We start from the raw sequence: 21,429 nt of genomic DNA, 5'->3' as shown, positions 1-21,429 counted from the left end.
TTACTGATGATCAGTACTTTCCTGTGAACATTACCAGTGCTGGCCAATGCACTGCATCAGCATAGGCACCACCATCACCCAGTCTCTCCTCCTCTCTCTCACATACACACAAACACACACATACACTGGCTTACCTCCTACCTGTCCCTTAGTCTACAGAATGTCCCTGATGTAGCCTGCTACTTTACTCCATTCCTCTCCACTGTCCCTGATTTTATAGAACTTTCTGGTTTTCCATCTTATATCTGCTCTGCACCCTTGTAACTCATGGTCCATGACAGTCACTCAAGTATGGCAGATTTTAGACTAAAATTAGTAACAGAACAGAGTTTGCAAGGACATACAAAGATTTGAACCTCATACCCTCGGCAAAAAAAAAAAAACAAACAGCTCATTAATAAGTCTGGTTCTTTGCAATAAAGAGGACTTAACAGTTCTTGCATTGGATGTGTTAATGTCCTGAGACTGCATTATAATTCAAGAGCTAGTAACTCATTAACATCTATGTGATGCGGAATGTCACACCTCTAGTAGCCTATACACATGAATGGACTTCAAAACAAATGGCAAATCATGGAACAACAAAAAAAAGAAAAACAATACTTCAGAACCAGTGTCCCACAATATCTTTATTAAGCGTTCATCCCTAGTGAACTGGATTTCTTCAGACTAAAATTAACAGACCAATCATAGTATATATATATATATATATATATATAGACATGCATGCACACATAAATTAAACAAGTGACAACCCCCCCCCTCTTCAATTAAAACATTGCCGTGGGAACAAATAACAAAAAATTCCAGCTTTAGAATCAAAACTCAATAAAAACATGTATTAAAACATGTTAAGACATGTATTAAAAATTATATATTTTAAAGCATATATTTTAAAACCTATTTACCCCAAATTTTTATTAACACCAAAATACTAAAAGTACAAAATTCAGGACTTAAAATATGCAGCCTTTAATTTCAATACACTGACCAAGGGCGTGTCTTCATTTAACCCCGGAACAGAGGCAGCATTAGTTTTTACGTGTGTGTGTGTGTATGTATGTATATATACATATATATATATATATATATATATATATATATATATATATACACACACACACACACACACACATACTATCATTGGTCTGTTAATTTTATTCTGAAGAAGTCCAGTACACTAAGGACAAAACTGCTTAATAAAGATATTGTGAGACATTGGTTCTGAAGTCTTTATTTCCTTTTTTTCTCATAGCCTATACACATATAACATTCCAGAGCATTTTCTGAAAAATAAATTTAAAAAGCATAAGAAAAACTAATGTAAATATTTTAACAATAAAAGCTATTAAAACTGTACAAATAGTAATGCTATCAGTAAAAAGTATTCTTTCTAGTGATAATAGTCAGTGCATTCATAGTCTTCCATAAATACTGTATAATGCACACAAATCCCAAATTATATTTGTTATATTTTATATATTTTATATTTAAATTTTTTCTAAACTTTCAAAAACAAATATTTATACCTTGAAAATTATACAACATTGATAGATATTATGAGAACTTTTCTGTTAATCAGACATAAGCTTGCACAGGACAACAAGAAAATGCTCTGTAAGTGCATGTTTACTGAGGTATTTACATCAATATGTAAACACATATTTAATGGTATAATTAGCAATACAAGCAATAGTGGATACATCTCATCATGGGTAACTTACAGTTCAAATATCAAAGACAGTTTTGTTCCACAACATCTAAGGTTTCACGTAATGTCATTCAACAGTTTCTAAGTCAGTTAGCCTTTTTATGTATTAAGTACATATATTGCTTATTTTCATAATTACAAGCAAACAACTATCAATAGTTGCAGTATACAGTGATATAAAGAAGCATTCTCAGTGAACTGTCCTGTCTCCCACACTGGTGTTTCACACTACACATCTCAATAAAATTACGTCTCCATGTTAAGAAAATATAAACATAAATATGAAAATATGAATAATAACTGGCAAAGGTTCTGGATGCCATAAGGAGGTATGGGTGTGAAGTGTAAGTATACAAAAAAGGTGTTATAGTCTTGACTGAGTTAATCTACTAAATCTTCCATTAGTGCAACAAAGTAAAATCTGAAATTTTAGAATACAGTATAATGCCTTATGTAATATCTATGAACAGTGCTTGGCAAGCATCCACAACTTCAGCGGACAGCTTTAGACATCCAACAGTTCTTGAGAGATGACCTAAAGTGGGGGCAGGTTACCTTGGCTCTGATTTCAAGATGTATGCAGTTCCATTATTTGGAGAAAAGTAGTGAAAAATGACAGTCTGCATGTTATAAGTCCTTGATGTATCAAGTGTGTGACTATTTAATGATCTATTTGGTCATAACAGCTGGTGCCATGTGACTGCAGATGTCAGAGGTGGACAATAGTAAAATATACTAACTTGCTGACCAGGTATTACCGTGGTGGTGCAGCAGTAGCGTTGTTGCCTCACAGCAAGAGGTTCTCCCATTCGATTCTCGGCTTGAGTTGGGAATGCCTTCTGTGTGGAGTCTGCATGTCCACCCCACGGTCGAGTGGGCGTTCGAAAGACATGGATTGAATGGGCGTGCCTTCGTTGAAGGTTGGGCATCAGGCTGGCAACTCGACACCATAAAAACTAATTGCCAATCATTAGCGGACCGGAGTTCCGCTGTGGCGACCCCTAACCAGGAAAAGTCGAAAGACAAACAACAACAACAACTAACTTGCTGACCAGAACTAGCAGAGTAGTTTTTGTTTGTTTGTTTTTTGACTTCTCTGACAGATATTTATGTGCAGCCATATAGTGCTTTTACATGAAGTGTACTGACACTACTAAATATAGAGCTGACAAAATCTGTTAACAAAATGTTAACATGCAGGATTACGGGAATATGTAGCTCTCAAGGCTACTCTAGTTCAGTGTCCATCTGCTATATAGCATGAACAATCTCTGAGGCAGCCAATTAGTATAGAAAGCTATTAATTTGCATCACTTAGTAAATTGCATTTTTGTCATTTACAGCATACATACAGTCCTGAACAACAAAAGGTGATTATCATTTGTAATTAACTGCAGATTAGAGCCACAATGCAGGCATGTATTTTTGGTTGAAATTAAGACAGGTTTGGTTCTAAGTATATTTCATAGCAGCCTTGATCTGCTGGAATCTACATGTTATTATCTATAAGAAAACAAAAGTCATATGCCACAGTGGTTAAGGTGTTTACCTCATATACCTTAGGTCAAAGGTTTGATTCTCACCTCTGCTAAGAGCTCCTTGATTAAAAAGGTATAATTTTTATGAACCTATATGATTGGATGGGAGAAAGGAAATTCACCCCGGGGATCACGTCAGTCGCCCTGCTAGACAGGGGTCCAGGGAAGTAAATAGTGTGGGAAGAAATAGCCAGGGAATTGTTATGGCTAGGCTTGTATAGGCCCTAGGGCCGACAGCCTAGTACCAACCTATGAACCTATTATAGCAGGGTCAGTATACAGTACAGTGGTAACATCTGTATACTGAATTAATTTGGTTATTTCACAGCACATCCACTTACAGCATTTGTTTCAGGGCCTTTAAAGCTGTAGCCAGTATCTCAAACTATATTCACTTTCAAAAGCTACTATAAAAACATGGAAAGTCTGTTGTCCTTATGCAAACAGTTGGGTTCTTATGATCCTCAGTTTCAAAAGATTTAGGCACGTTGTTGGTTTAGGTACTGGTATTTAAATTCTTGTTTAGGCCTTGATTCATGCATTCTGACTACAAATTAGGAACATCTGCATTCTAAGCTGTCTGATTCCATTCTGAGAGTTAAGATATAGATTTAATTTTAGATAATGCAATTTAGATGTTGCCTTCCACTATGTTGGGCAAGTAGTAAAGTAGTCATGCATGTCTGTAATTACTGAGGACATTTATTAGTTCCTCCTCAGTGAACAGATACAATGTGAGAGCAGTTTTCCAGAGCTGTTGAACTGTTTTTTTTTTTTTAATTCAGTCTACCCTAAAATAGCTATTAACTCAATAAGGGAAAGTCTCTGAAGCATTTTGTTTTATTTTATTTTGTTGACACGTTTGGTTCCATTAGGCCTATGTCCTATTTTAGGGGAGAACTGAGGTGGTTTTTATGCTGACTATTGGGAAATTGAACTGGGCACCAGGGAAATTCCCCCTACTCCTCCAAGACACTACATGGTAGTAGAAGTGTTTTGATGAGGCTTGATTTCATTCTGAAATTGAAGGCAATATAATCATGTTGGGTATTATAGCAGAAGAAAACATTATTTCTGTGAAAAAAGGTATATAAACCACATGGTGACCAGAAAAAAAATGTTATTTTATCTTATCTCTTCTTGGCTACTTCCTTTCCTGGGGAAAGGTGACACAGAATCCACAGCAGTATTAATGTGAATGATGCCTGGTGAAGGTGAGGGAATGCAGTCATGAAGATGTTTGGAGAAGAAGAGGACAGGTCAGTAATAGAGCTGAAACAGCAGGGAAGGAAAATGGGAGAGATGAAGAGGGGTGCATACCTGGCTGGTGGAGTAGATGGCGTTAAGAGAATACTCTGACGAGGGCTGCAAGTAGAGTGAAAACAGAACAAGTGAAAGAACAGAATAACTAAGGAAGTTTAGCATTTAAAAAACTGACTTGTAGGAGTGGCTGAAGTAAACAAAGAGCAGCAGGTACAAAACAAAGGAAAATATTCAGCTGGAGAATGCAGATCAAGAACCAACAATAAAAAGAAGAATGTGTTAAAAATCAAACTAAAATGAAGAAAATCCATTGACAGGTACTTTGACAGGTACTTTTTTGATAATATTATTTTCCCACCACCATTTATAGTAACAGTTGTTAAATAACTAACACATTTAGGGACCAAATACTTTTGTAAAATAACTTTAGAAACTTTTTTTTATTGTTGCTGACAGTAAGATTTACAAAAGAATGTGAAAATGTTTATTTTGTAAGAACTTAAATATGCAAGTTATTAGAGCTACATACATAGATGAAAATGAAATGAAAATATGTTTTCACAACTGTGACAATGAAGTCAGAGACACAGTGTTATATGCACTCATACAATTGTAAGGAAAAGAAAAAAAAGATGTTTGAGGAGATGAAGAATAAGCAATCATTAAATCATCTATTATTGTATTGGGTGACTTTAACTGTAATTTAAGGAAAGCAAAAGGCAAAGTAACACAGTATATTAAAATAATGAAAGAAGTAATGGAAAAAATGCCAAATTAAGGACGGAAAAATAAAGAGAATTTACATAGAAGAGAGAAACTCGATAGAGAGATGTAAATGATGTAATACATTCAGAAGATATGAGAAAAATTAAAGAGGAAGAAGGCTTTTCCTAATCACACTGCAATATAGGCAGTATTGGGGAAAATGAAAAAAATAAAGGGAGGAAAAGTTAACAGGAAATAAGTTAAATGTGGAATGTTATCAAAAAAGAAAAGAGATAATTATGTAAGGAACAAACAATGAAATAATTTTGCAAGAATATAACATTGGTGGTTGATACAGGCAGATTTTTTTGGAAAGGAAAAAGGAAGAAGAATCACATTCTAGGTAAAATATGACACATAATGAGTGGGAAATGGAGGTCGTGAAGAATTAAAATATAATAAAGAGCAGATCATTAGTACTGTGGAAGTGGGGGTGCATTCAGTGCAGAGTCTGCATGTCCTCTCTATATCAATGTGGGCTTTCTCCAAGTGCCCTGGTTTCCTCCCACATTCCAAAGGCATGCAGTAGGTGGTCTGGGCACTCTAAACTGACCATAGGTGTGAGTGATGCATGCATGTGTCTGGTAAGGAAAAATGGCTGCATCAGGTCTTGCCACCCTATAGTGTGAACCTTGATTCTAGATGATTATTGGTGTTAAAGTGACACCCCGACCCCATGGGTAAAAATGGGAAAAAGAGATTGTTGACGAATAGATGGATGGATGTAAGACATATGAATGAGAAGAATCAGGTGCAAAGAGTAATATGGAACATGGAAAGAAAGAGAGAATGGTGTCATGAAGATAAAGCAATGTGTTCACATCTGTGTACACACTGCGGTACCTTTTTGAGATTTAGTAACTGCCCTAACATGGTCCTGCATGGTATGTAGGGTTGTCACCTATCTTTTTTTTTCAGACTATCAGGAAATCAAAACAATTGTCCTGTCATCCAGAAAACACTGTACAAACTCCAGTATTCTGTTTTAAAAACAAACAGATTATCAGAGTTTTTTAAATCTCCAATTCGTACAGTGTTATTATTTAAAAAAAGCATTGCTAATGCAATGCAATTGCAAAGGAAACCAGGAAAAGAGTAAATTCCTCCTCCCCCTGATGTGCCCATGGCATCATGGCATGGATTTAAAGTGGGCGGAGAGACAGGATGAGATCGGTGGTATTAGAACAGGTGTGAAGGGTGTGGCTTTGGTCTGCTTTGGTCACAGTGAAAGGTAGCAAAGCTAATGGTGCCTATCATTGGTGCTAGTCTAGTGGTTGTGCTGAATGCTAATGAGGCAGTCCAGAGAGAAGTATATGCTGTCTTTTCCAGAACCATTTATAGGAAGACATCTAAATACAGAGCAAGTCAGGAAATCCCTTGGCAGTGTAGATCAGCAAACCTTGCAGTACTGAAAATGGCTAAAGACTGCGTTCCTCTACCTGCCATGACTATGGTATGGGGATTGGGGGTGAGGGAGAGCCGTTAGACATCATGTATATAATACACATACGTACCTTAATGACACCAACTTCACTACAGGGATCATGGAGGTGGAAAGAACCATCTGCCACCAGAGATGGAATATACTTAAGTGCCTTAATGACTCTGACATCACTATGCAGACTGCGTGTGAGGGAATTCACTAGATACCAGGCAATTATATTTAAGGGATTTAACAACACCAACAGTAGTATGGGGATCAGAGGATGAGGGGTTGACCAGTCATCACGGCATATTCAATAAGTGCCATAATGACACTTCATGTATTATAGGCATGGGGAGAGCCACAAGATGGCAGACAGGTCAGAAACAGGTACTGAGACTGTGGTGTGTGTGTGTGTGTGTGTGTGTGTGTGTGTGTGTGTGTGTGTGTGTGTGTGTGTGTGTGAGCATGACAGGGGAAAAATGCCACTGACTACATGAGTAGCAGTTTACTGCTGTGACATGCAGCAGTTATTGGCATGTCATTGTAGTAAGTGTGGTTCAAAGACTTGCAAATTAGCCAATACGAGATTTTTAATGCCAAAGTGTTAATTGAAAACATAAAGCGAGGAATTAAGCAATATTCGACTGTCGAACTTTATATATAATTGATATCATAGTTATGAACATATTGAGCTAATCAATCCATGATGGCATAGGAGGCTAGGTGAAAGCGCTGAACTCTTTGTTTATGTGTTATGGATTTATATTTTTCATGGTGTGCATTTTGCATTTATTATGTTTATATGTTGTTAAGTCACCCTCAGTCAGGTGTTCTCGTTTTGTGCAGAGATTTTGGGCACAGTACAGAGTAACATATCAGTTCAATAATGAGATCTTACCTCATCACGGTTAACATGCATCTGAATCACAAATTAGCAAGTCGTAGGAGTAGGGCTTTTTTATCATGAGCTATATAGCTCATGCTCAGCTCTTTAATGAATACAATGCAGTAAAAGAAATAGAAAGAAATTTCAAGAAAGGAATTAGAAGAACCATTAATGAGAGATAGAATCTGTACCTAGACTAATGGTTTATGTTATGAGTTTTATATGGAAATGACAGATGCAGAGAAGATGGAATTTTTGGAAGGAGTAAATGAACAGAAGAATGGGGGAACAAAAAATGAAGCTATTTATACAGGCTTCATAAAGTTTATATGGAAAAAGGGAGAAAAAGAAGACTTAAAAATCGGAGGTCAATAACACTAAGGAATTCAGATTATAAACTCTTCATGAAAATTATTCAGGAAAGGATTATGGATATTTTGGTTGAGGTAATGACTGACAATGTATGTGGTGTAATGAAAAGAAATGTGAGATGATTGTCATAACAAAAGAGGTAGACAAAAGTATATAAAATGGGAAAAATGAAGCAAGAAGTGGTTGCAATTTGAAACGTTTCATGGGGTGGGAAGGTTAATCGAGCTTTTTAACTTTTTAACTGCCTTTAAAAGGAAATATGAAACATAGGGAATATGGGGTATTTGAAAAAAAACATATAATAAAGCTAAAAAAAAAAAAAAACAGTGTAACACTTTGTTTGGACTTTAGAAAGAGGAAAGAGTTTTTGGAATGTTTTCAAAAACACTTGTAAATGGAAAGGATTTGAGAATATAAACATAGCCATGATATTATTTAGGCATTAGAAAGATGGAAGTAAGAAATGGATATTGCAATAAAGTTTTATTTACGATGGTCTGGAGTTTGTGGAAAAGAAAATGTAAAGAGTTATTGCTTTACAAAAACACAGTGCAATGAAGAAATAATGGCAATAAAAAGATGACTCGCTAGAGAGATGGAGTGAACAGTGCTACCGAGTGTGCTATATGATATACGAACTGTGTAAGCATTGTACAGAATATAGTTTTCTCTTCCTCATCTGTTTTACTGGGAAAGGGGGATGCCTTTTCTTTGCTGCTTTACAATGTAGTTTGTACAGCTTCTTCTTCTTCTTCCCTGTAATAATTTTCTTGCTACTTACCTTTTATGTCTCCTTGTATTTTTTGTCTCATGTTCCCGACTTAACAAAACCCCTCTACACCTTTTCAGTTGCTCAGAATAGAATACATTCATTATGAAGTTAACTGTTCATTTCTACTACAGGTGCTTTAACCCAAGTGATCAAAGATTACTGTATCAAAGCCACGGGCTTCTACAGTTTGTTCACATTTCAACTCAAATTTGATTTCAGACAGGCAGTTACTACAGCTTGCCCAAACACATTATTCAAATTAAGGAGTGGTAAGTGCAGCAACTGTGGTAAGTGAGTTGAGGGGGTGTTGATTAGGGCACTGGTCAGGAAGTTTTAGCTTTAGAAAGTAGAAGGGGGATGTTAACGTATCAAGCAGGAAGGGAGTCTTACATTTAGGGAGTGAGAGGGGAGTCTTAGGGTTAAGAAACAAGAAGAGTTTTAGGGTCATGGAGTAGGAAGGGAGCTTTAGGGTTCGGAGTAGGAAAAGAATTTTCTTTTTGTATTATTATTATAATTTTACTCACTTCAGCATTGTAAAAGAATAACAAAGAATCACCAATTTTCAGAACACGAAAATTGTTGAAAAACAAATTGAAGAAAACCTCAAAACCTTAAATCAAATGTACAGTAATTGTGATTACTTAATATCCAACCCCCCTTGTTAATGATAGAACTTTCTAACCCCTCCCCCCATTGAGTTCGTAGCTTAAACCTTTGCTCCTTGATTTTTTTTTCTTGGGCACTCAGTACCTTATAATAGGGTTTCACATAAACAAAACATGCTGCTTGAATATATTCTCACATTCTCGCATCATCTCTTGCCAGCAGTGATGTACTTCCACACAGTACAACATGATATGTATACTGCCTGCCTCCATCACACCACACCTCCAAAATTTGCCATTTCCCCCAGTGAGTTTTATATAACTGTAGTGGGGTCCTGAACCAGTGATGGATCCAGTACATATAATGTTTCCATAATACAGGGAAAAAACTTCTCCCCTGGATCTAGGCCTGGCTCTTACAGCAGAGAGTTCACTGGGAGTGCTGTTCATATTTTTACCAGCAGAGTACATGACATCTCTGGTTACCCCATCGATTACACATAGAACATCATGGGATAAGATCATTTTTATCCCCTGGCATATCTAGCACTGATGTCAAATACTAGCTCTTGCTTAATTTGTTACCCCTCATCTCTTTACTAAGTTTCTAATAGAATGCATAGGGTCATAGATTACTTCTACGATAACTGGCCTTGTGGGCCATTTTAAGCCTAGACAATTACCCCATGTGAGAATCAAACCCTGCTCCTTGTGTCTATAAGGTAAACATCCTAATCATTATAACAACCTCTCAATGGAAAAAAGAAATGTTAAAGATCACATTCAAAGGATGACACACAGTTGAGTCATCTATTTTTAAGTGCAAAGCTGTTATTTCCTGCTCTAACTGTTGATTGTGCTTTTCCTGGGATTCTTACAACTCCGTTTTTTCTGTTGAGTCGTTCTGTATGCAGAAGACATCCTTTGAAGCTATTTGATGTTATTGTGTTATCACTGAAGCCATTCTTGCAGTCTTTTCATTTCAAGCTATACCTCCTGCATCATCTCTAGGATATGATTCAGGATGTGAATGCTGGATGCTTTGTTACTAGAGATGCCAGACAATAAATCTATTACACCAGCTCCCCATTTAACTACTTTTGATGCAGTTTTTACCCACATTATAAGCAGGTAGCCAGGACAAAATAATGGATTGTTCTTGAGGGTTTGTAGATCTTTTAGAATTACTCCTCCTTGCTGGGCTGTCAGCCATGCCACCCCAGTGGGAAGGCAGTTTTAGGGTTAGAGTTAGGGTTGTGATAGAGCTATAGAGTTTCACAGGACAGGGTGTTGGGAGGGGTAAGTTGTTATGGGAGATCAAGTTAGCTGGAGTTTGAGCACTTACCTTTTCATACAAGAGGTAGTGTGCAAGTGTGTTGTGAGCATATAGGTTCAAAGGTTCATAGGGGATTACTTGGCTAATGGCTCAAGAGCCCTTAAAGACTAACCAGCTTTACCAGACTTTACTTAATTTTCTATCCCTAGGAGAAGGATGTCAAGGTTGTGCAAACAGGGTTTTGACAGTTTTTATAGACTGCTTTTGTCCATAAGGGACATGGGTGCCACCCCAGGATTGAATTTGTGATTTCCCATCTATTGGTCCAAATTGCACTTGAAAATGGTCAGGGAAGGGTTCTGCTTCACGTGAACAGAAAACCTATTCCAGAGCAGGGGAATCTCTAAGACACATATCTGTCTCTCCAGCATGATCTATTCATGTCAGAGATCAAGTTTAGATCTTTGGAGCAGGTAACTCTCATGCAGTTGGCTTTGCAGATATACAACGTTTCCATCAGGGCTGCGTCAGAGACTGCCTTGCAGGTCAGGCACAGATCACCCCTCAGTAATCAGTAGGAAACTGAATACAGTGATGGGGCATTTAATCGGTCCGCATATGACATGTTGGTTATGCCCTGTACTTTTTGGTTAGAAACCTCTGAGGACATGGGTTTCTGGTTAGGTATATGCAAAAAATATCTGTCAGAAGTGGAATACAGTGAGTGAGCACTTGCAATCGATCTTAACTATTGCTATGAGCAAATTGTGAGCAGTAACCAAAGTCAGATACCCCTGAAAGAGACCATGGAGTGGACTATATTATCACTGGCTTACTGAATGAAATGTTGTTTGGTATGATGCAAAACTCAGAACTGCTCCAGAACTCACTCAATAATGTTTTTATTGAGGCACAAGCTGGGATGGAAATCGAGAAAAAAATGAGCAACAGCAAATGAGCAGCTAATGCCGAGAAGATTGAAGTCCCTGGTAAGAATAAAGCAAACCACTGAAGTGGAGAAATTATGAGGATATAAAGAGGGGATGTTCAAGGTGAACAGAGGCAGAGATAGTGGTATTGACACAGCCAACAGGGAAACGTTTCTATGTTGTACCATATCCAAGAGTGAAAATTCTGTCATTGTCTAGACATAACAATTTGTGTTTTTATTGTATCAAGGGGAGCCACTAAATTGAGTAACATTAGCTAGAACTGAATTGGAACTACTGGATGTTGTTGTAAAAGAATTGAGGTCAGCAAATCATATTAGAAGAGACTGTACTAACTTTTATAAAGTTTTCCAAACTTTATAAAAAAAATACCCTTTCTGTGAAGTAATGTCTTAACGCAAGATGTTAAAACATGCAGAAAAAAGAAATATATATATATAGTTTAGAACTTTAATACTATGTCGGCTAATGCGAAATTTTACATTAGAAATTACTGTGTATACATTATTGGCATCAAAACAAAACTGGATCCAGTAAGAGAGTGGACTGGATGTAGATCAGCTTTAGTGAAATGGATAGTTGATCATGTCTAGAAGTCTTGTTTTAAAACTGGCCAACAAAAGGCATCTATAAACTGGGACATGGCTTATCTCATTGACCTAAAAAAAGGAATTTAGTTCTGTGATGTGAATGGCTATTTAAGGGTGCACTGTACAAGGAAATGTTATGTCTGTGGTTCTGTAGATTATTTTTTAGGTAGAGTCTAACAAAAAATAATGTAAATTTGATGTACAAGGGGGGAAATGGATTAATGAAAAGGCTCCTGACCCCCTGAAAAAATGTTCAACAGGAAGGGGAGTTAGAAATTTTCAAATTCTCTGAAATAGAAACTGTAGTAAGGGGCTGTCTTTATAAAGGAATACAGAAATTAAACAAAATACATCTAAGTATTCAATAGGTATGACTTGTTACAAACGGTTTTTTGAACTTGAGGTAAGAAGGATGTTACATTCTCAGTACAAGAGAATGATGGATCTATAGCTGATAAAAAGAAAATAACAAAGAGAAAGAGTATAAATGGGAGCAAAGGATATAAGATGAAAAAGGAAGGAATGTCACTGAATATTCTTTCTTCCAATATTAACAGTTTCAGAAAAGAAATAAAGCCAAAATTTGTTTTCAGAATGGCTTAACTAACTGCAAGTGAATATAGTATTTTGCAGAACGTTAGATTCAAAAGCATACTGAAAACAGAAGGGATTACAGATTGATTGGGCGGCAGGATTCTCTATTCTTTTGCTAAAATGTAATGTTCTGGAGTATTGGAAATGGTAACAGCTAATATTCAAATACAGGATGCAATAATTATTGATGAAGGAATACCAATAATTTATGATTTATGAGGGTAAAACAGGCATGTAAGATTGTGCAAAATTTAGAGAAACAGAAACATATAAAGAGCTTTTTAAATTGTAAATGATCCAATATGTTATGTTGTGGTGCTGCAGACTGAGAAACACTACAGTGGCAATGAAACAAACTACTTAGACAATAGTTGCTTAAATTGGAAAGCTAAATGCTTTCCTCCTGCATCAAATGAAACAAATGACAGGACAACGTATACTGAAAAGACTGAATGATATTTCTAGGCAAGTGGTACTGCTCCAGAAACCCTGGTACCTTTTTTTTTCTCTGATGGGAGAGGAAAGCAATATGGCTTATAAGAAGCATAACTACCTCACAAGTTTCAGCTTCATAATTAAAGGATTCTTACTAGGGATGTGGTCTGGGGGACCATATATACCATAGTCATGCAATCTTAAGAGGTTTTAAGGTATTTGTGCCAATCTGCTGTATGAAGGCTATACTGTTTATACTAGGACTAAATTTGTGGGCATATATCCAGTTGCTAAGGTAGAACTTGAAGGTGGCTACTGTTTATGTCTAAATGGGAAGTGTATCTTATTTATTCATTTGTTTACAGGGTGAATGCACAGGCCTCTTTTCAGAGGTGACCTGAGAGCACTGCCTGGCTTAGTGATTTGGTCAGAGTCACACAATTGACAAATGGAGAGTGGATGAGACACATCTGAGACCACAGAATGAAGCTTGTTACCATTTCATAGCCTTAATCTTCTTTTCTTACTTGATGGAAATATTAACTCTGAATAAATTAAAATGACACTGGAAAATTTGTCATCCCAGACTTTGTTGATCACAAAACGTAGAAGCCAGATAGATGGAGAGTCAGTTACAACATGTATGGCTAAACTACAGAAGTTATCTGAACACTGGCCTTTTGGAGATAGTCTGACTAATGGAACTGGAGATCATTTGGTCTGTAAAATTCTGAATGAAGGGATTTGGAAATGCCTCTTAACGGAAGATCACTTTACATTTAAAATGGCAGTTGAAATTGCTGTTTTGATGGATACAGCCACCAGGAATACCAGTGAATTATGTAAATTGGCAGCCATGTGCAAACTGAGAAGCAGTAATTATAATGAGATACTTTATCACTGTGGGAGAGGATCATACGTACAAACCTAATGCATGTTTAAGAGTGTAACCAACCTATTTAGACAGTAAGATGCACAAAATGAAATAATTGGCCTTTGACAAATCTGAGACAAAAGCCACAGATTCTATGAAGGGCAACATGATGTGCACCTAGTGGAAGAGAAATCATATGAGAATGACACATAGCTGGGCAGTTTTATATCCTACCATATGGGGAGAGACATGAAGCATGGCACAAAGTTAACGGAGAAGTGCATGGAAAGATGTGATTACCGAACTGGACACCAGCTTTGCTGTGTCTATCATATCCCAGTGAGAGTTTATAGAGCACTTCCAGGATGTTAAACTACAACTTCCAGAGATCCAGCTTAATATGTACACTGGAAACGAGATTCTTCTACTTGGAATGCTGCCATGACTGAAAAATATAAAAAAAAAAATGTTGGACTGGTTTATTGTCTGAGCCAGTGACTTTTGTATGGACATGAATAGCTGAGGACATTGAAGGTGGACTGGGAGTGTCTGCAGCATGTATATGTCTAGTCTTCTGTTCATTAGATCACAGACAACAGGCTACATATGGTGCTGCAAGATGCAGCGCATGTTTACTAACCTGGAACTGGCACACCGATGCACATAAAGGACAAAAAAATACATGTCATTGCACATGTTATCCACAAGAAAGTTTAAGTATATGGAAGTTGCTGGAATTCTGTGTAAGCTCACTTACCCTTGTCAGCAACAGCAACAGTCCTTATAGCTAAGAAGGATGATACTTTGTCTATCTTGGGTGAATTCTACCAACAAATGTGGACATATTTAATAACTTCTCAGGGGCTCAGAATTTTTCTATCACGGATTTGTCAGACTCCAAACTGTGCAATGGAAGAAGATTCCAAGCTATTTTTAACATCAGAATTCTTAAGGGTCTGTACTGGTATAATAGACCAATGCCATGTCAAATAGCAATGGATAAAATGCTTCTTCGGTGTCTTGCACATAATGTTATCTTACATGACATTATCATAATGGAGCAGAACAACAGGATGCATTTAAAATTGTTAAACCGTTCTACATAGGTTAGTTGACAATGGCCTTTTGACACAAAGAAGCAATTGTGAAATCTTCAAACTAAGGGTTGCAAACTGTGTCAGCACCATTAATACCCAAAGCTTACAGAAGTGCACTGGCAAAATACAGGCTCTAATAATGTACCATGGCCACAGGATGTTTTACATCTGAGTCACTTCTTACGGCTTCTAAATTATTATAACAGATCTTACTTAATTTTCCACTGTGTCCCATGCTGAATGCACTGTTTCAGTCCTGCAGACAGGCAGAACAGTATAATAAGAGTTTTCAGAGGGCCAACCTGATGGCCATATCCGACATTATACTGATATATTATGAGCAGCCTTGACAGACAGTTTACATCAACCACCATACTTTTCCTGATCATTAACATAGAAAGCATGACTATTCTCTCAAGAGGAAGGGAAATGAAAACTGCTGATATATACACTACAATATCACTGTTAGAGCTTCTTTGCATGAGATTGTATGTACATTTTAAGTGATTTGGGTATGTTGTAAGTTTAATCTCTCATGTATGCTCCCACATTTGTCTTGCTGCTTCAGCAATAGCCTCAGTTCATAACAATTGCAAGGCTGTGTGTTGTTGAACCAAGACATTTATAAAGTTTATAAATGTGGAAATTAAACCTTGAGGCTAATGGCTCTATAGGCTTCTGTCATACCTTAAGTTCATGCTTAATTAATATTTTCTGTTTCAAGTGTTTAGTATGGTACTGCATAAGTTACTTGCTACTTTTTTTTTCAAAATGCTTCAAGATAGAAAAGATGAATTTGTGATCCATCACTCTATGTATTACAACCTCAAATTTGCCAATATATTGTGGTTTACTTGTTAAACATATATAGAGTGTTTCCAGTGATATGCTAGTTGTCTTGTCTATTCTAGCAGGCAGGGTGATTAATTGAGACCTAAGGAATCATAGGTATTGAACTATAGATGGGTTCTTGGTTGCCAAGTTTGTGTTAACTTCCCCAAAATGATTATGGCCCCGCTTTTTATACAGCTAAAAGAGATTTTACCCATTCTGCCTTGCAATGCTATAGGGAATATTGATATAAATAATGCAAATATTTTTCTGTGCTGAGCATTACCAAAATGGTTTCTCTGTCTTTTTTTGGGGGTACTCTAGTCTTTTACTAGACTAGGTGGTTATTTTAGCAGGAGTCTTGGAAGATAGTATGAGAACATTTATAATAGTTTCTATAGTCAGAGCTTAAAGAATGCTAATCCCAATACACTGTGCATATTATAAATCAAAATAAAAAGAAATGCATACTGGAAATCAGTATGCCACTCAACAAAGATCAGTATAAGCACTTCTGTCTGAAAGAATGAATGCACCTTCATCACAATGGCTCTAGTCATTAACAACAACAGTTAAATACATATCTGCATCAAGGGACATGCTAGGATTCAACTTACAGACACATTAGATTTAATGAAAAACATCAAATCTGATAAACAGATGCACTTAGACATACCCAAGCTTTCAGAAAGGCTTACAACAATGAGGTAGCTTTATCTCAGTAGGTTTCCACATCACGGTAAACCTTTCTTATACCAGAAAGCAGTCTTGCAGATGAAATCACATGCTAATGTTGTGGTGCAGGGGAGGTACTAATGTTAATTAGCCATGTGTGTCCTCTCCCAGAAATGTTCACAGAGCTCACTTTAATCAGTTAAGTGATTCAAATAATTATTTGGCTGAGAAAAAATTAACTCAGCAGGAAAGATAAACACTCTCTTTTAAAATGAAACACCCAGTCACGCCTGTGGAACTACTCATGGACCAGTTAAGTCCACTGAAGCCAAGGGAAGTGGGGATGTCAGTATGCATATGTGTGTCTGAATATCTGTGTATCTATGTACATCTGTATGCACATGAATAAGGCAGAATAAATGTGAGTGTGTGTGAATCCATACATGCATGTCTGCCTGCATCAATGCAGTACTGCAGCTGGTAGGGGATTGCTAGTCTGGATGTGTTGTGTGTAATGCGTCCATGTGTGAATATGTGTATATGCGTGTGTCAGACAGTGAGGGTATGTGTGAGTAAGTGAAGTGTTTCTATGAGTGTAAGCAAGTGTGGGGGACTGTGTGTGTGTGTGGGGGGGGGTGGTACATTTGCTAGCACAAAGCATGGGTTGCAAGGAAGAATGGTGCGATTTTACAAAGTCTCTGAATCAGAATCTCTCTTTGTCATGCTAATTGACAAACTTGTATTTGGCAAATTGTGCTGGTTAAGAATTCTCAGAGTCCCAGGGATAAAATTGCTTTAAAGGCTTTTCTTTTAGAACATCCATAAAATTAACATGGTCATTCAAGCCAGGAACAACAAATGCATTTAACAAAACTTGCGAACAATATTCTCTATAATTCAGTTCACAGGCCACATCCCACCCTATTATGTCCAATTCAGGAAAATCAAAGACATAGTATTCTCAAATTCTTGCATTTTTATCATTCTGTTTTAAAACTTCACAGTTACGCGCATAGCTGTGATTATTGACACTGTGCTGATGAGACCATTGTAAAACACACCACAATTAGTGCACCATCCAGTATACTGTAAACACTCTGATTACAGCTGTGACATCCCAGGGTTAAGTGTTGTTGTTAATGATGAGAATCTATATAATGATGATGAAAGCACTTCTGCTGACCTTTTTATTCTGTGGTATTTCAAAAACATCTTTCTTTCATGAATTTTAAACATTAAAGTGACTTTATAGAGAGTAAGTGAGACATTAAGTAAACATATCCAAACAATAAATCTCCATATGTCAATCTGGTAGTTGAATTTAGGGTTAGTGAAGTGTTCTTTTTAATACCTTGCTCTTGAGGATACTTCTCAAATGAGTTATCAGGTAGCACAATAATATGGAGCCTGGGCGTTTATCACATCTGACAGCATAATAATAAGAAAGGATAAGTAGACTTGTAATTTAATGGAAGTGCATTGTACTTCTGTTGCAAATAATGATATAACGAATAAAGATGCTGCCAGTATTGCTGGGAATGTTAAGTTTTTGTGAACGAATAAGGAGCTTCTCAAAACATTCATGTGATTGGTGGCCATCTTGAAAAAACAGCTGGAACCTCTCATAATTCCTCTTCCCTCAGTAGTATTGTATTATTAAAACTTTACCAAATTTTGTTGAAAATAAATATGATATTTTAAGTGCACTTCAGTGATTTTACTCTAGAAACAAATTTAATTCAAGTCACTGCCATTCGTAAGCTATTACTAAAGCAGTCTTCTAATTCAGATTTGATGTGTCTAATACACAACCTGAAGGTAGAAGCAGGGCTGTAGGATACATTGAATGTGTCATTTTCTATAAGTTTATTACAATCATGTCTGAATATTTTGAACAGAGTAGTGCAATTATCTGGGTAGGCAATCTTAGTCGAAATGGCATCTAAGAAGCATATCATTTTGAGAGTTCCATTTTCTCCTGGGAAAATATAATCTGAGATGAGGTGTATGTTGTCCCTCCTTTGCATGCTTCAGACATGAAATATTGTGACCAGCATTACTTATTATTATTTGTGCTAAAGGCTACACAGAATTAGAAGAAAATATCAAATACTCCTCTGCACCTAAAGATGTCCCTGCTATGATGTTGGCTGAGTCATTTAAATGTAGGGGTAGCTGAAAGGGATACCTTTTACCCTCATTTTAATGAACAAGTAAATATGACAGAATCAGTCACATTGTCCTTAAAACTGGCAAACTGGTTAATTTACATTCTTGTCTCTTGGAATATATGAGGAATTAAGCCAGTAAGACAAGGAATAAAAGAGTAGCCTCTTACCTGACATTCAGATGATATTTCTCAGACTCAGGGTAAATGAACAAGTGATCATTCATACAGATGTAAGTGACTTGGAGGATCATGCAATGAGAAACCAACATCTGGTAGGCATCCTATATTTTGATAAATGCAGCTGCTCAGATTTTATGAAAAAAAAATCTTCCATACAGATGGGCCAGTTTTCCTTTAAATGCAACTTCACTGAAAGAGCATACTGGGGGTATTTGGTTCACTACCACCTAATCCTAGATTTTCCTGAAATATTATAATCTAGTGTCTCTACCTTCAAATTAAAACAGAAAAAGCCAAAACACTAAAGATATGAAGTAGAAGCTTGAAATAAAGAAAAGACATATGCTACATTAGCAAAAAGTACATCCCTTTTCATTTCCGATCAGAATGGTAAAAAAACACAGATAATTTTACTGATCATTTTAACTGCAAGTCACTTAACTATGCATGCACTTCCCTGAATTATATCATGGTACAAGGGTCACACAGTCAAAGCAAGTTTCAACTTTTCTCAATGGGGGGAAAAACCCACGTACCTCAACGTGAGGAAGGATACCCATGTCCTTAGTTGTACATCCTACCAGTGAGACTACTGCACACCATCTTTTCTGAAATGTCCCCCAACTAAATGGAAAACTGATGTTTACCTACATTAAAGCAATCCATCTCACATAAAAGATGTCTCTGTTTTTCCAATACGTATTACACTGGTAAATGTTTTAAGGCCAGTGACGATCTTATTTGTTGTTAAATGGAAATAATCGTGATTGTACTATAAATAATCATAATTGGATCTGTTGCTATTCCTTTTCCTATCCCACTTGCTCAGAATGCCTATCATATTAGAAGATGATGTTCTACTTCAGATATTACGATCTAGATACATACAGAATACACATATCTGCCAACATCTTAGAAGAATAAATCTGGACCGAGCCAAAAATAATGGGGGTATAAAGTTCCAAAATTAGGGACAGTTTTTATATATTGCTCTTATAAACTTAGAAAGCCAATAGAATAATGGGTTTTGCATTAGCATGCATTTTCTAAAGTATATGAAGCCTGAAACTCAAATGTCCGTAATCATTAAGTGATTTTAGTCATCAGTGCTTTGTCAAAAAAACACAGATTTTATAAGGAATGGACCAAAAATACAATGCAAAAATCTGGGCATTCTGCAAAAATCAGGACAGTTGAGAGTTATGAGAATAGAAAATTCAGCTTATGCAAAATGTTAATTTAGTGAATATGAATGCGCAGAGGAATTAGCATTAATATCCATTGCCTATACCTCTGCTGTCTCATGACAGATATAATAGAGCTGGAACAAGGGCAACGGACTTGTGATACGTTACCAGAAATGTATTAACTGATAAGTAATTAGTTACCTACCATATTAAACATCATCTAATAATCATGAATCCATGACTGGCTACATAGAAAATTAAGGGTATGCAGATAAAATGTTTTAGGTAATTCTTGTTTAAATACAATGCCACTTAAAATGAAATCACAGATCAATTCTTATAGCTTGCTGATAGTACATATTGCTTGCTGCAACGAATGAAAAAATCATTTTCAAAGAATGACTAAACAGGGCAAGTCTAAAAATGTTTGCAGACCTCAGTAATGGAGTTCATTTATTTGGGCAAATATTTGTAAAACTATTGTAAAATGGTAGTTGCCTTACTTTAGTAAATATTTATTGCAACTCACTGATATGAACGAGTACCAGTAAAATCAATTTCTTTTATTTGGTATCACAAGCTTCTGACATAAAAACGTTGCATCTGAAAATGTCTATAAATGCATACATTATTTATTTATTGTGTTACTAGCATGACTATATAGCTAATCTGAGCAAGCCAGAAAACATGTGGGATTTAATGGCTGTAAAAGCGAGTTTTAATAAAATTCAGCGAGAAAAAGCAGTTAGTCAAATTCTATATGGAAAAAATATATTTCTTCATGATTACAGGCTAGGTTTGAGCATGTGAACAGAAGGACACACCTAGTTCTGCTGCCACAAACATGTTAACTAAAAGAAACACAATGTTACAAAAATCTTTTGTGGTGCAGTGTTATAATTCTGCAAAAAGTGCCTTAACCTCCTTTAAATAATATGAGCAAAGTAAATTTATTATTGGCATTTGCTAATAACCCATTGTACCTAACTAAAACAGAAAATATCAAGAAAAAAGACAGCTAAGGTTTCCTTTTGTTGCTCTAGCAATGGTGTAGTCATCATGAACACTTACCCAGTTTTAGCAAAGTTAGTCCAGTAAGTCATCACCACCGCACTCAACATTATGTCATTTTTGGAGAAATTACATGGAAAGAGTTCTGTAGGCCCAATCATAGGAACCCCAAATACATATGGGACTTCATCACCATGAGCTGCATCTGCCCATGCTGGTAC

At 36.4% G+C, this 21,429-nt stretch overlaps 1 protein-coding gene across 4 annotated transcripts in view; it reads right to left on the bottom strand.

Moving 5' to 3' along the window:
• The window catches only part of NLGN1 (neuroligin 1), a 2,101,123-nt gene that overhangs the window by 18,483 nt on the left and 2,061,211 nt on the right, over positions 1–21,429 (bottom strand). For all 4 annotated transcript variants that reach the window (XM_044070136.1, XM_044070138.1, XM_044070139.1 and 1 more), the window contains one exon: positions 21,269–21,429. This exon is cut by the window's right edge and continues 629 nt beyond it. In XM_044070136.1, the coding sequence (XP_043926071.1) occupies positions 21,269–21,429 (161 nt within the window). The remainder of the gene's footprint in view (positions 1–21,268) is intronic.

This window comes from Protopterus annectens, chromosome 4.part1 (genome assembly GCF_019279795.1).
Source record: "Protopterus annectens isolate FY-2018-M chromosome 4.part1, PAN1.0, whole genome shotgun sequence".
In the NCBI taxonomy this organism is placed as follows: Eukaryota; Metazoa; Chordata; order Ceratodontiformes; family Protopteridae; genus Protopterus; species Protopterus annectens.
Note: the sequence above shows the minus strand (reverse complement) of the source record. Positions and strands in the feature narration are given on the sequence as shown.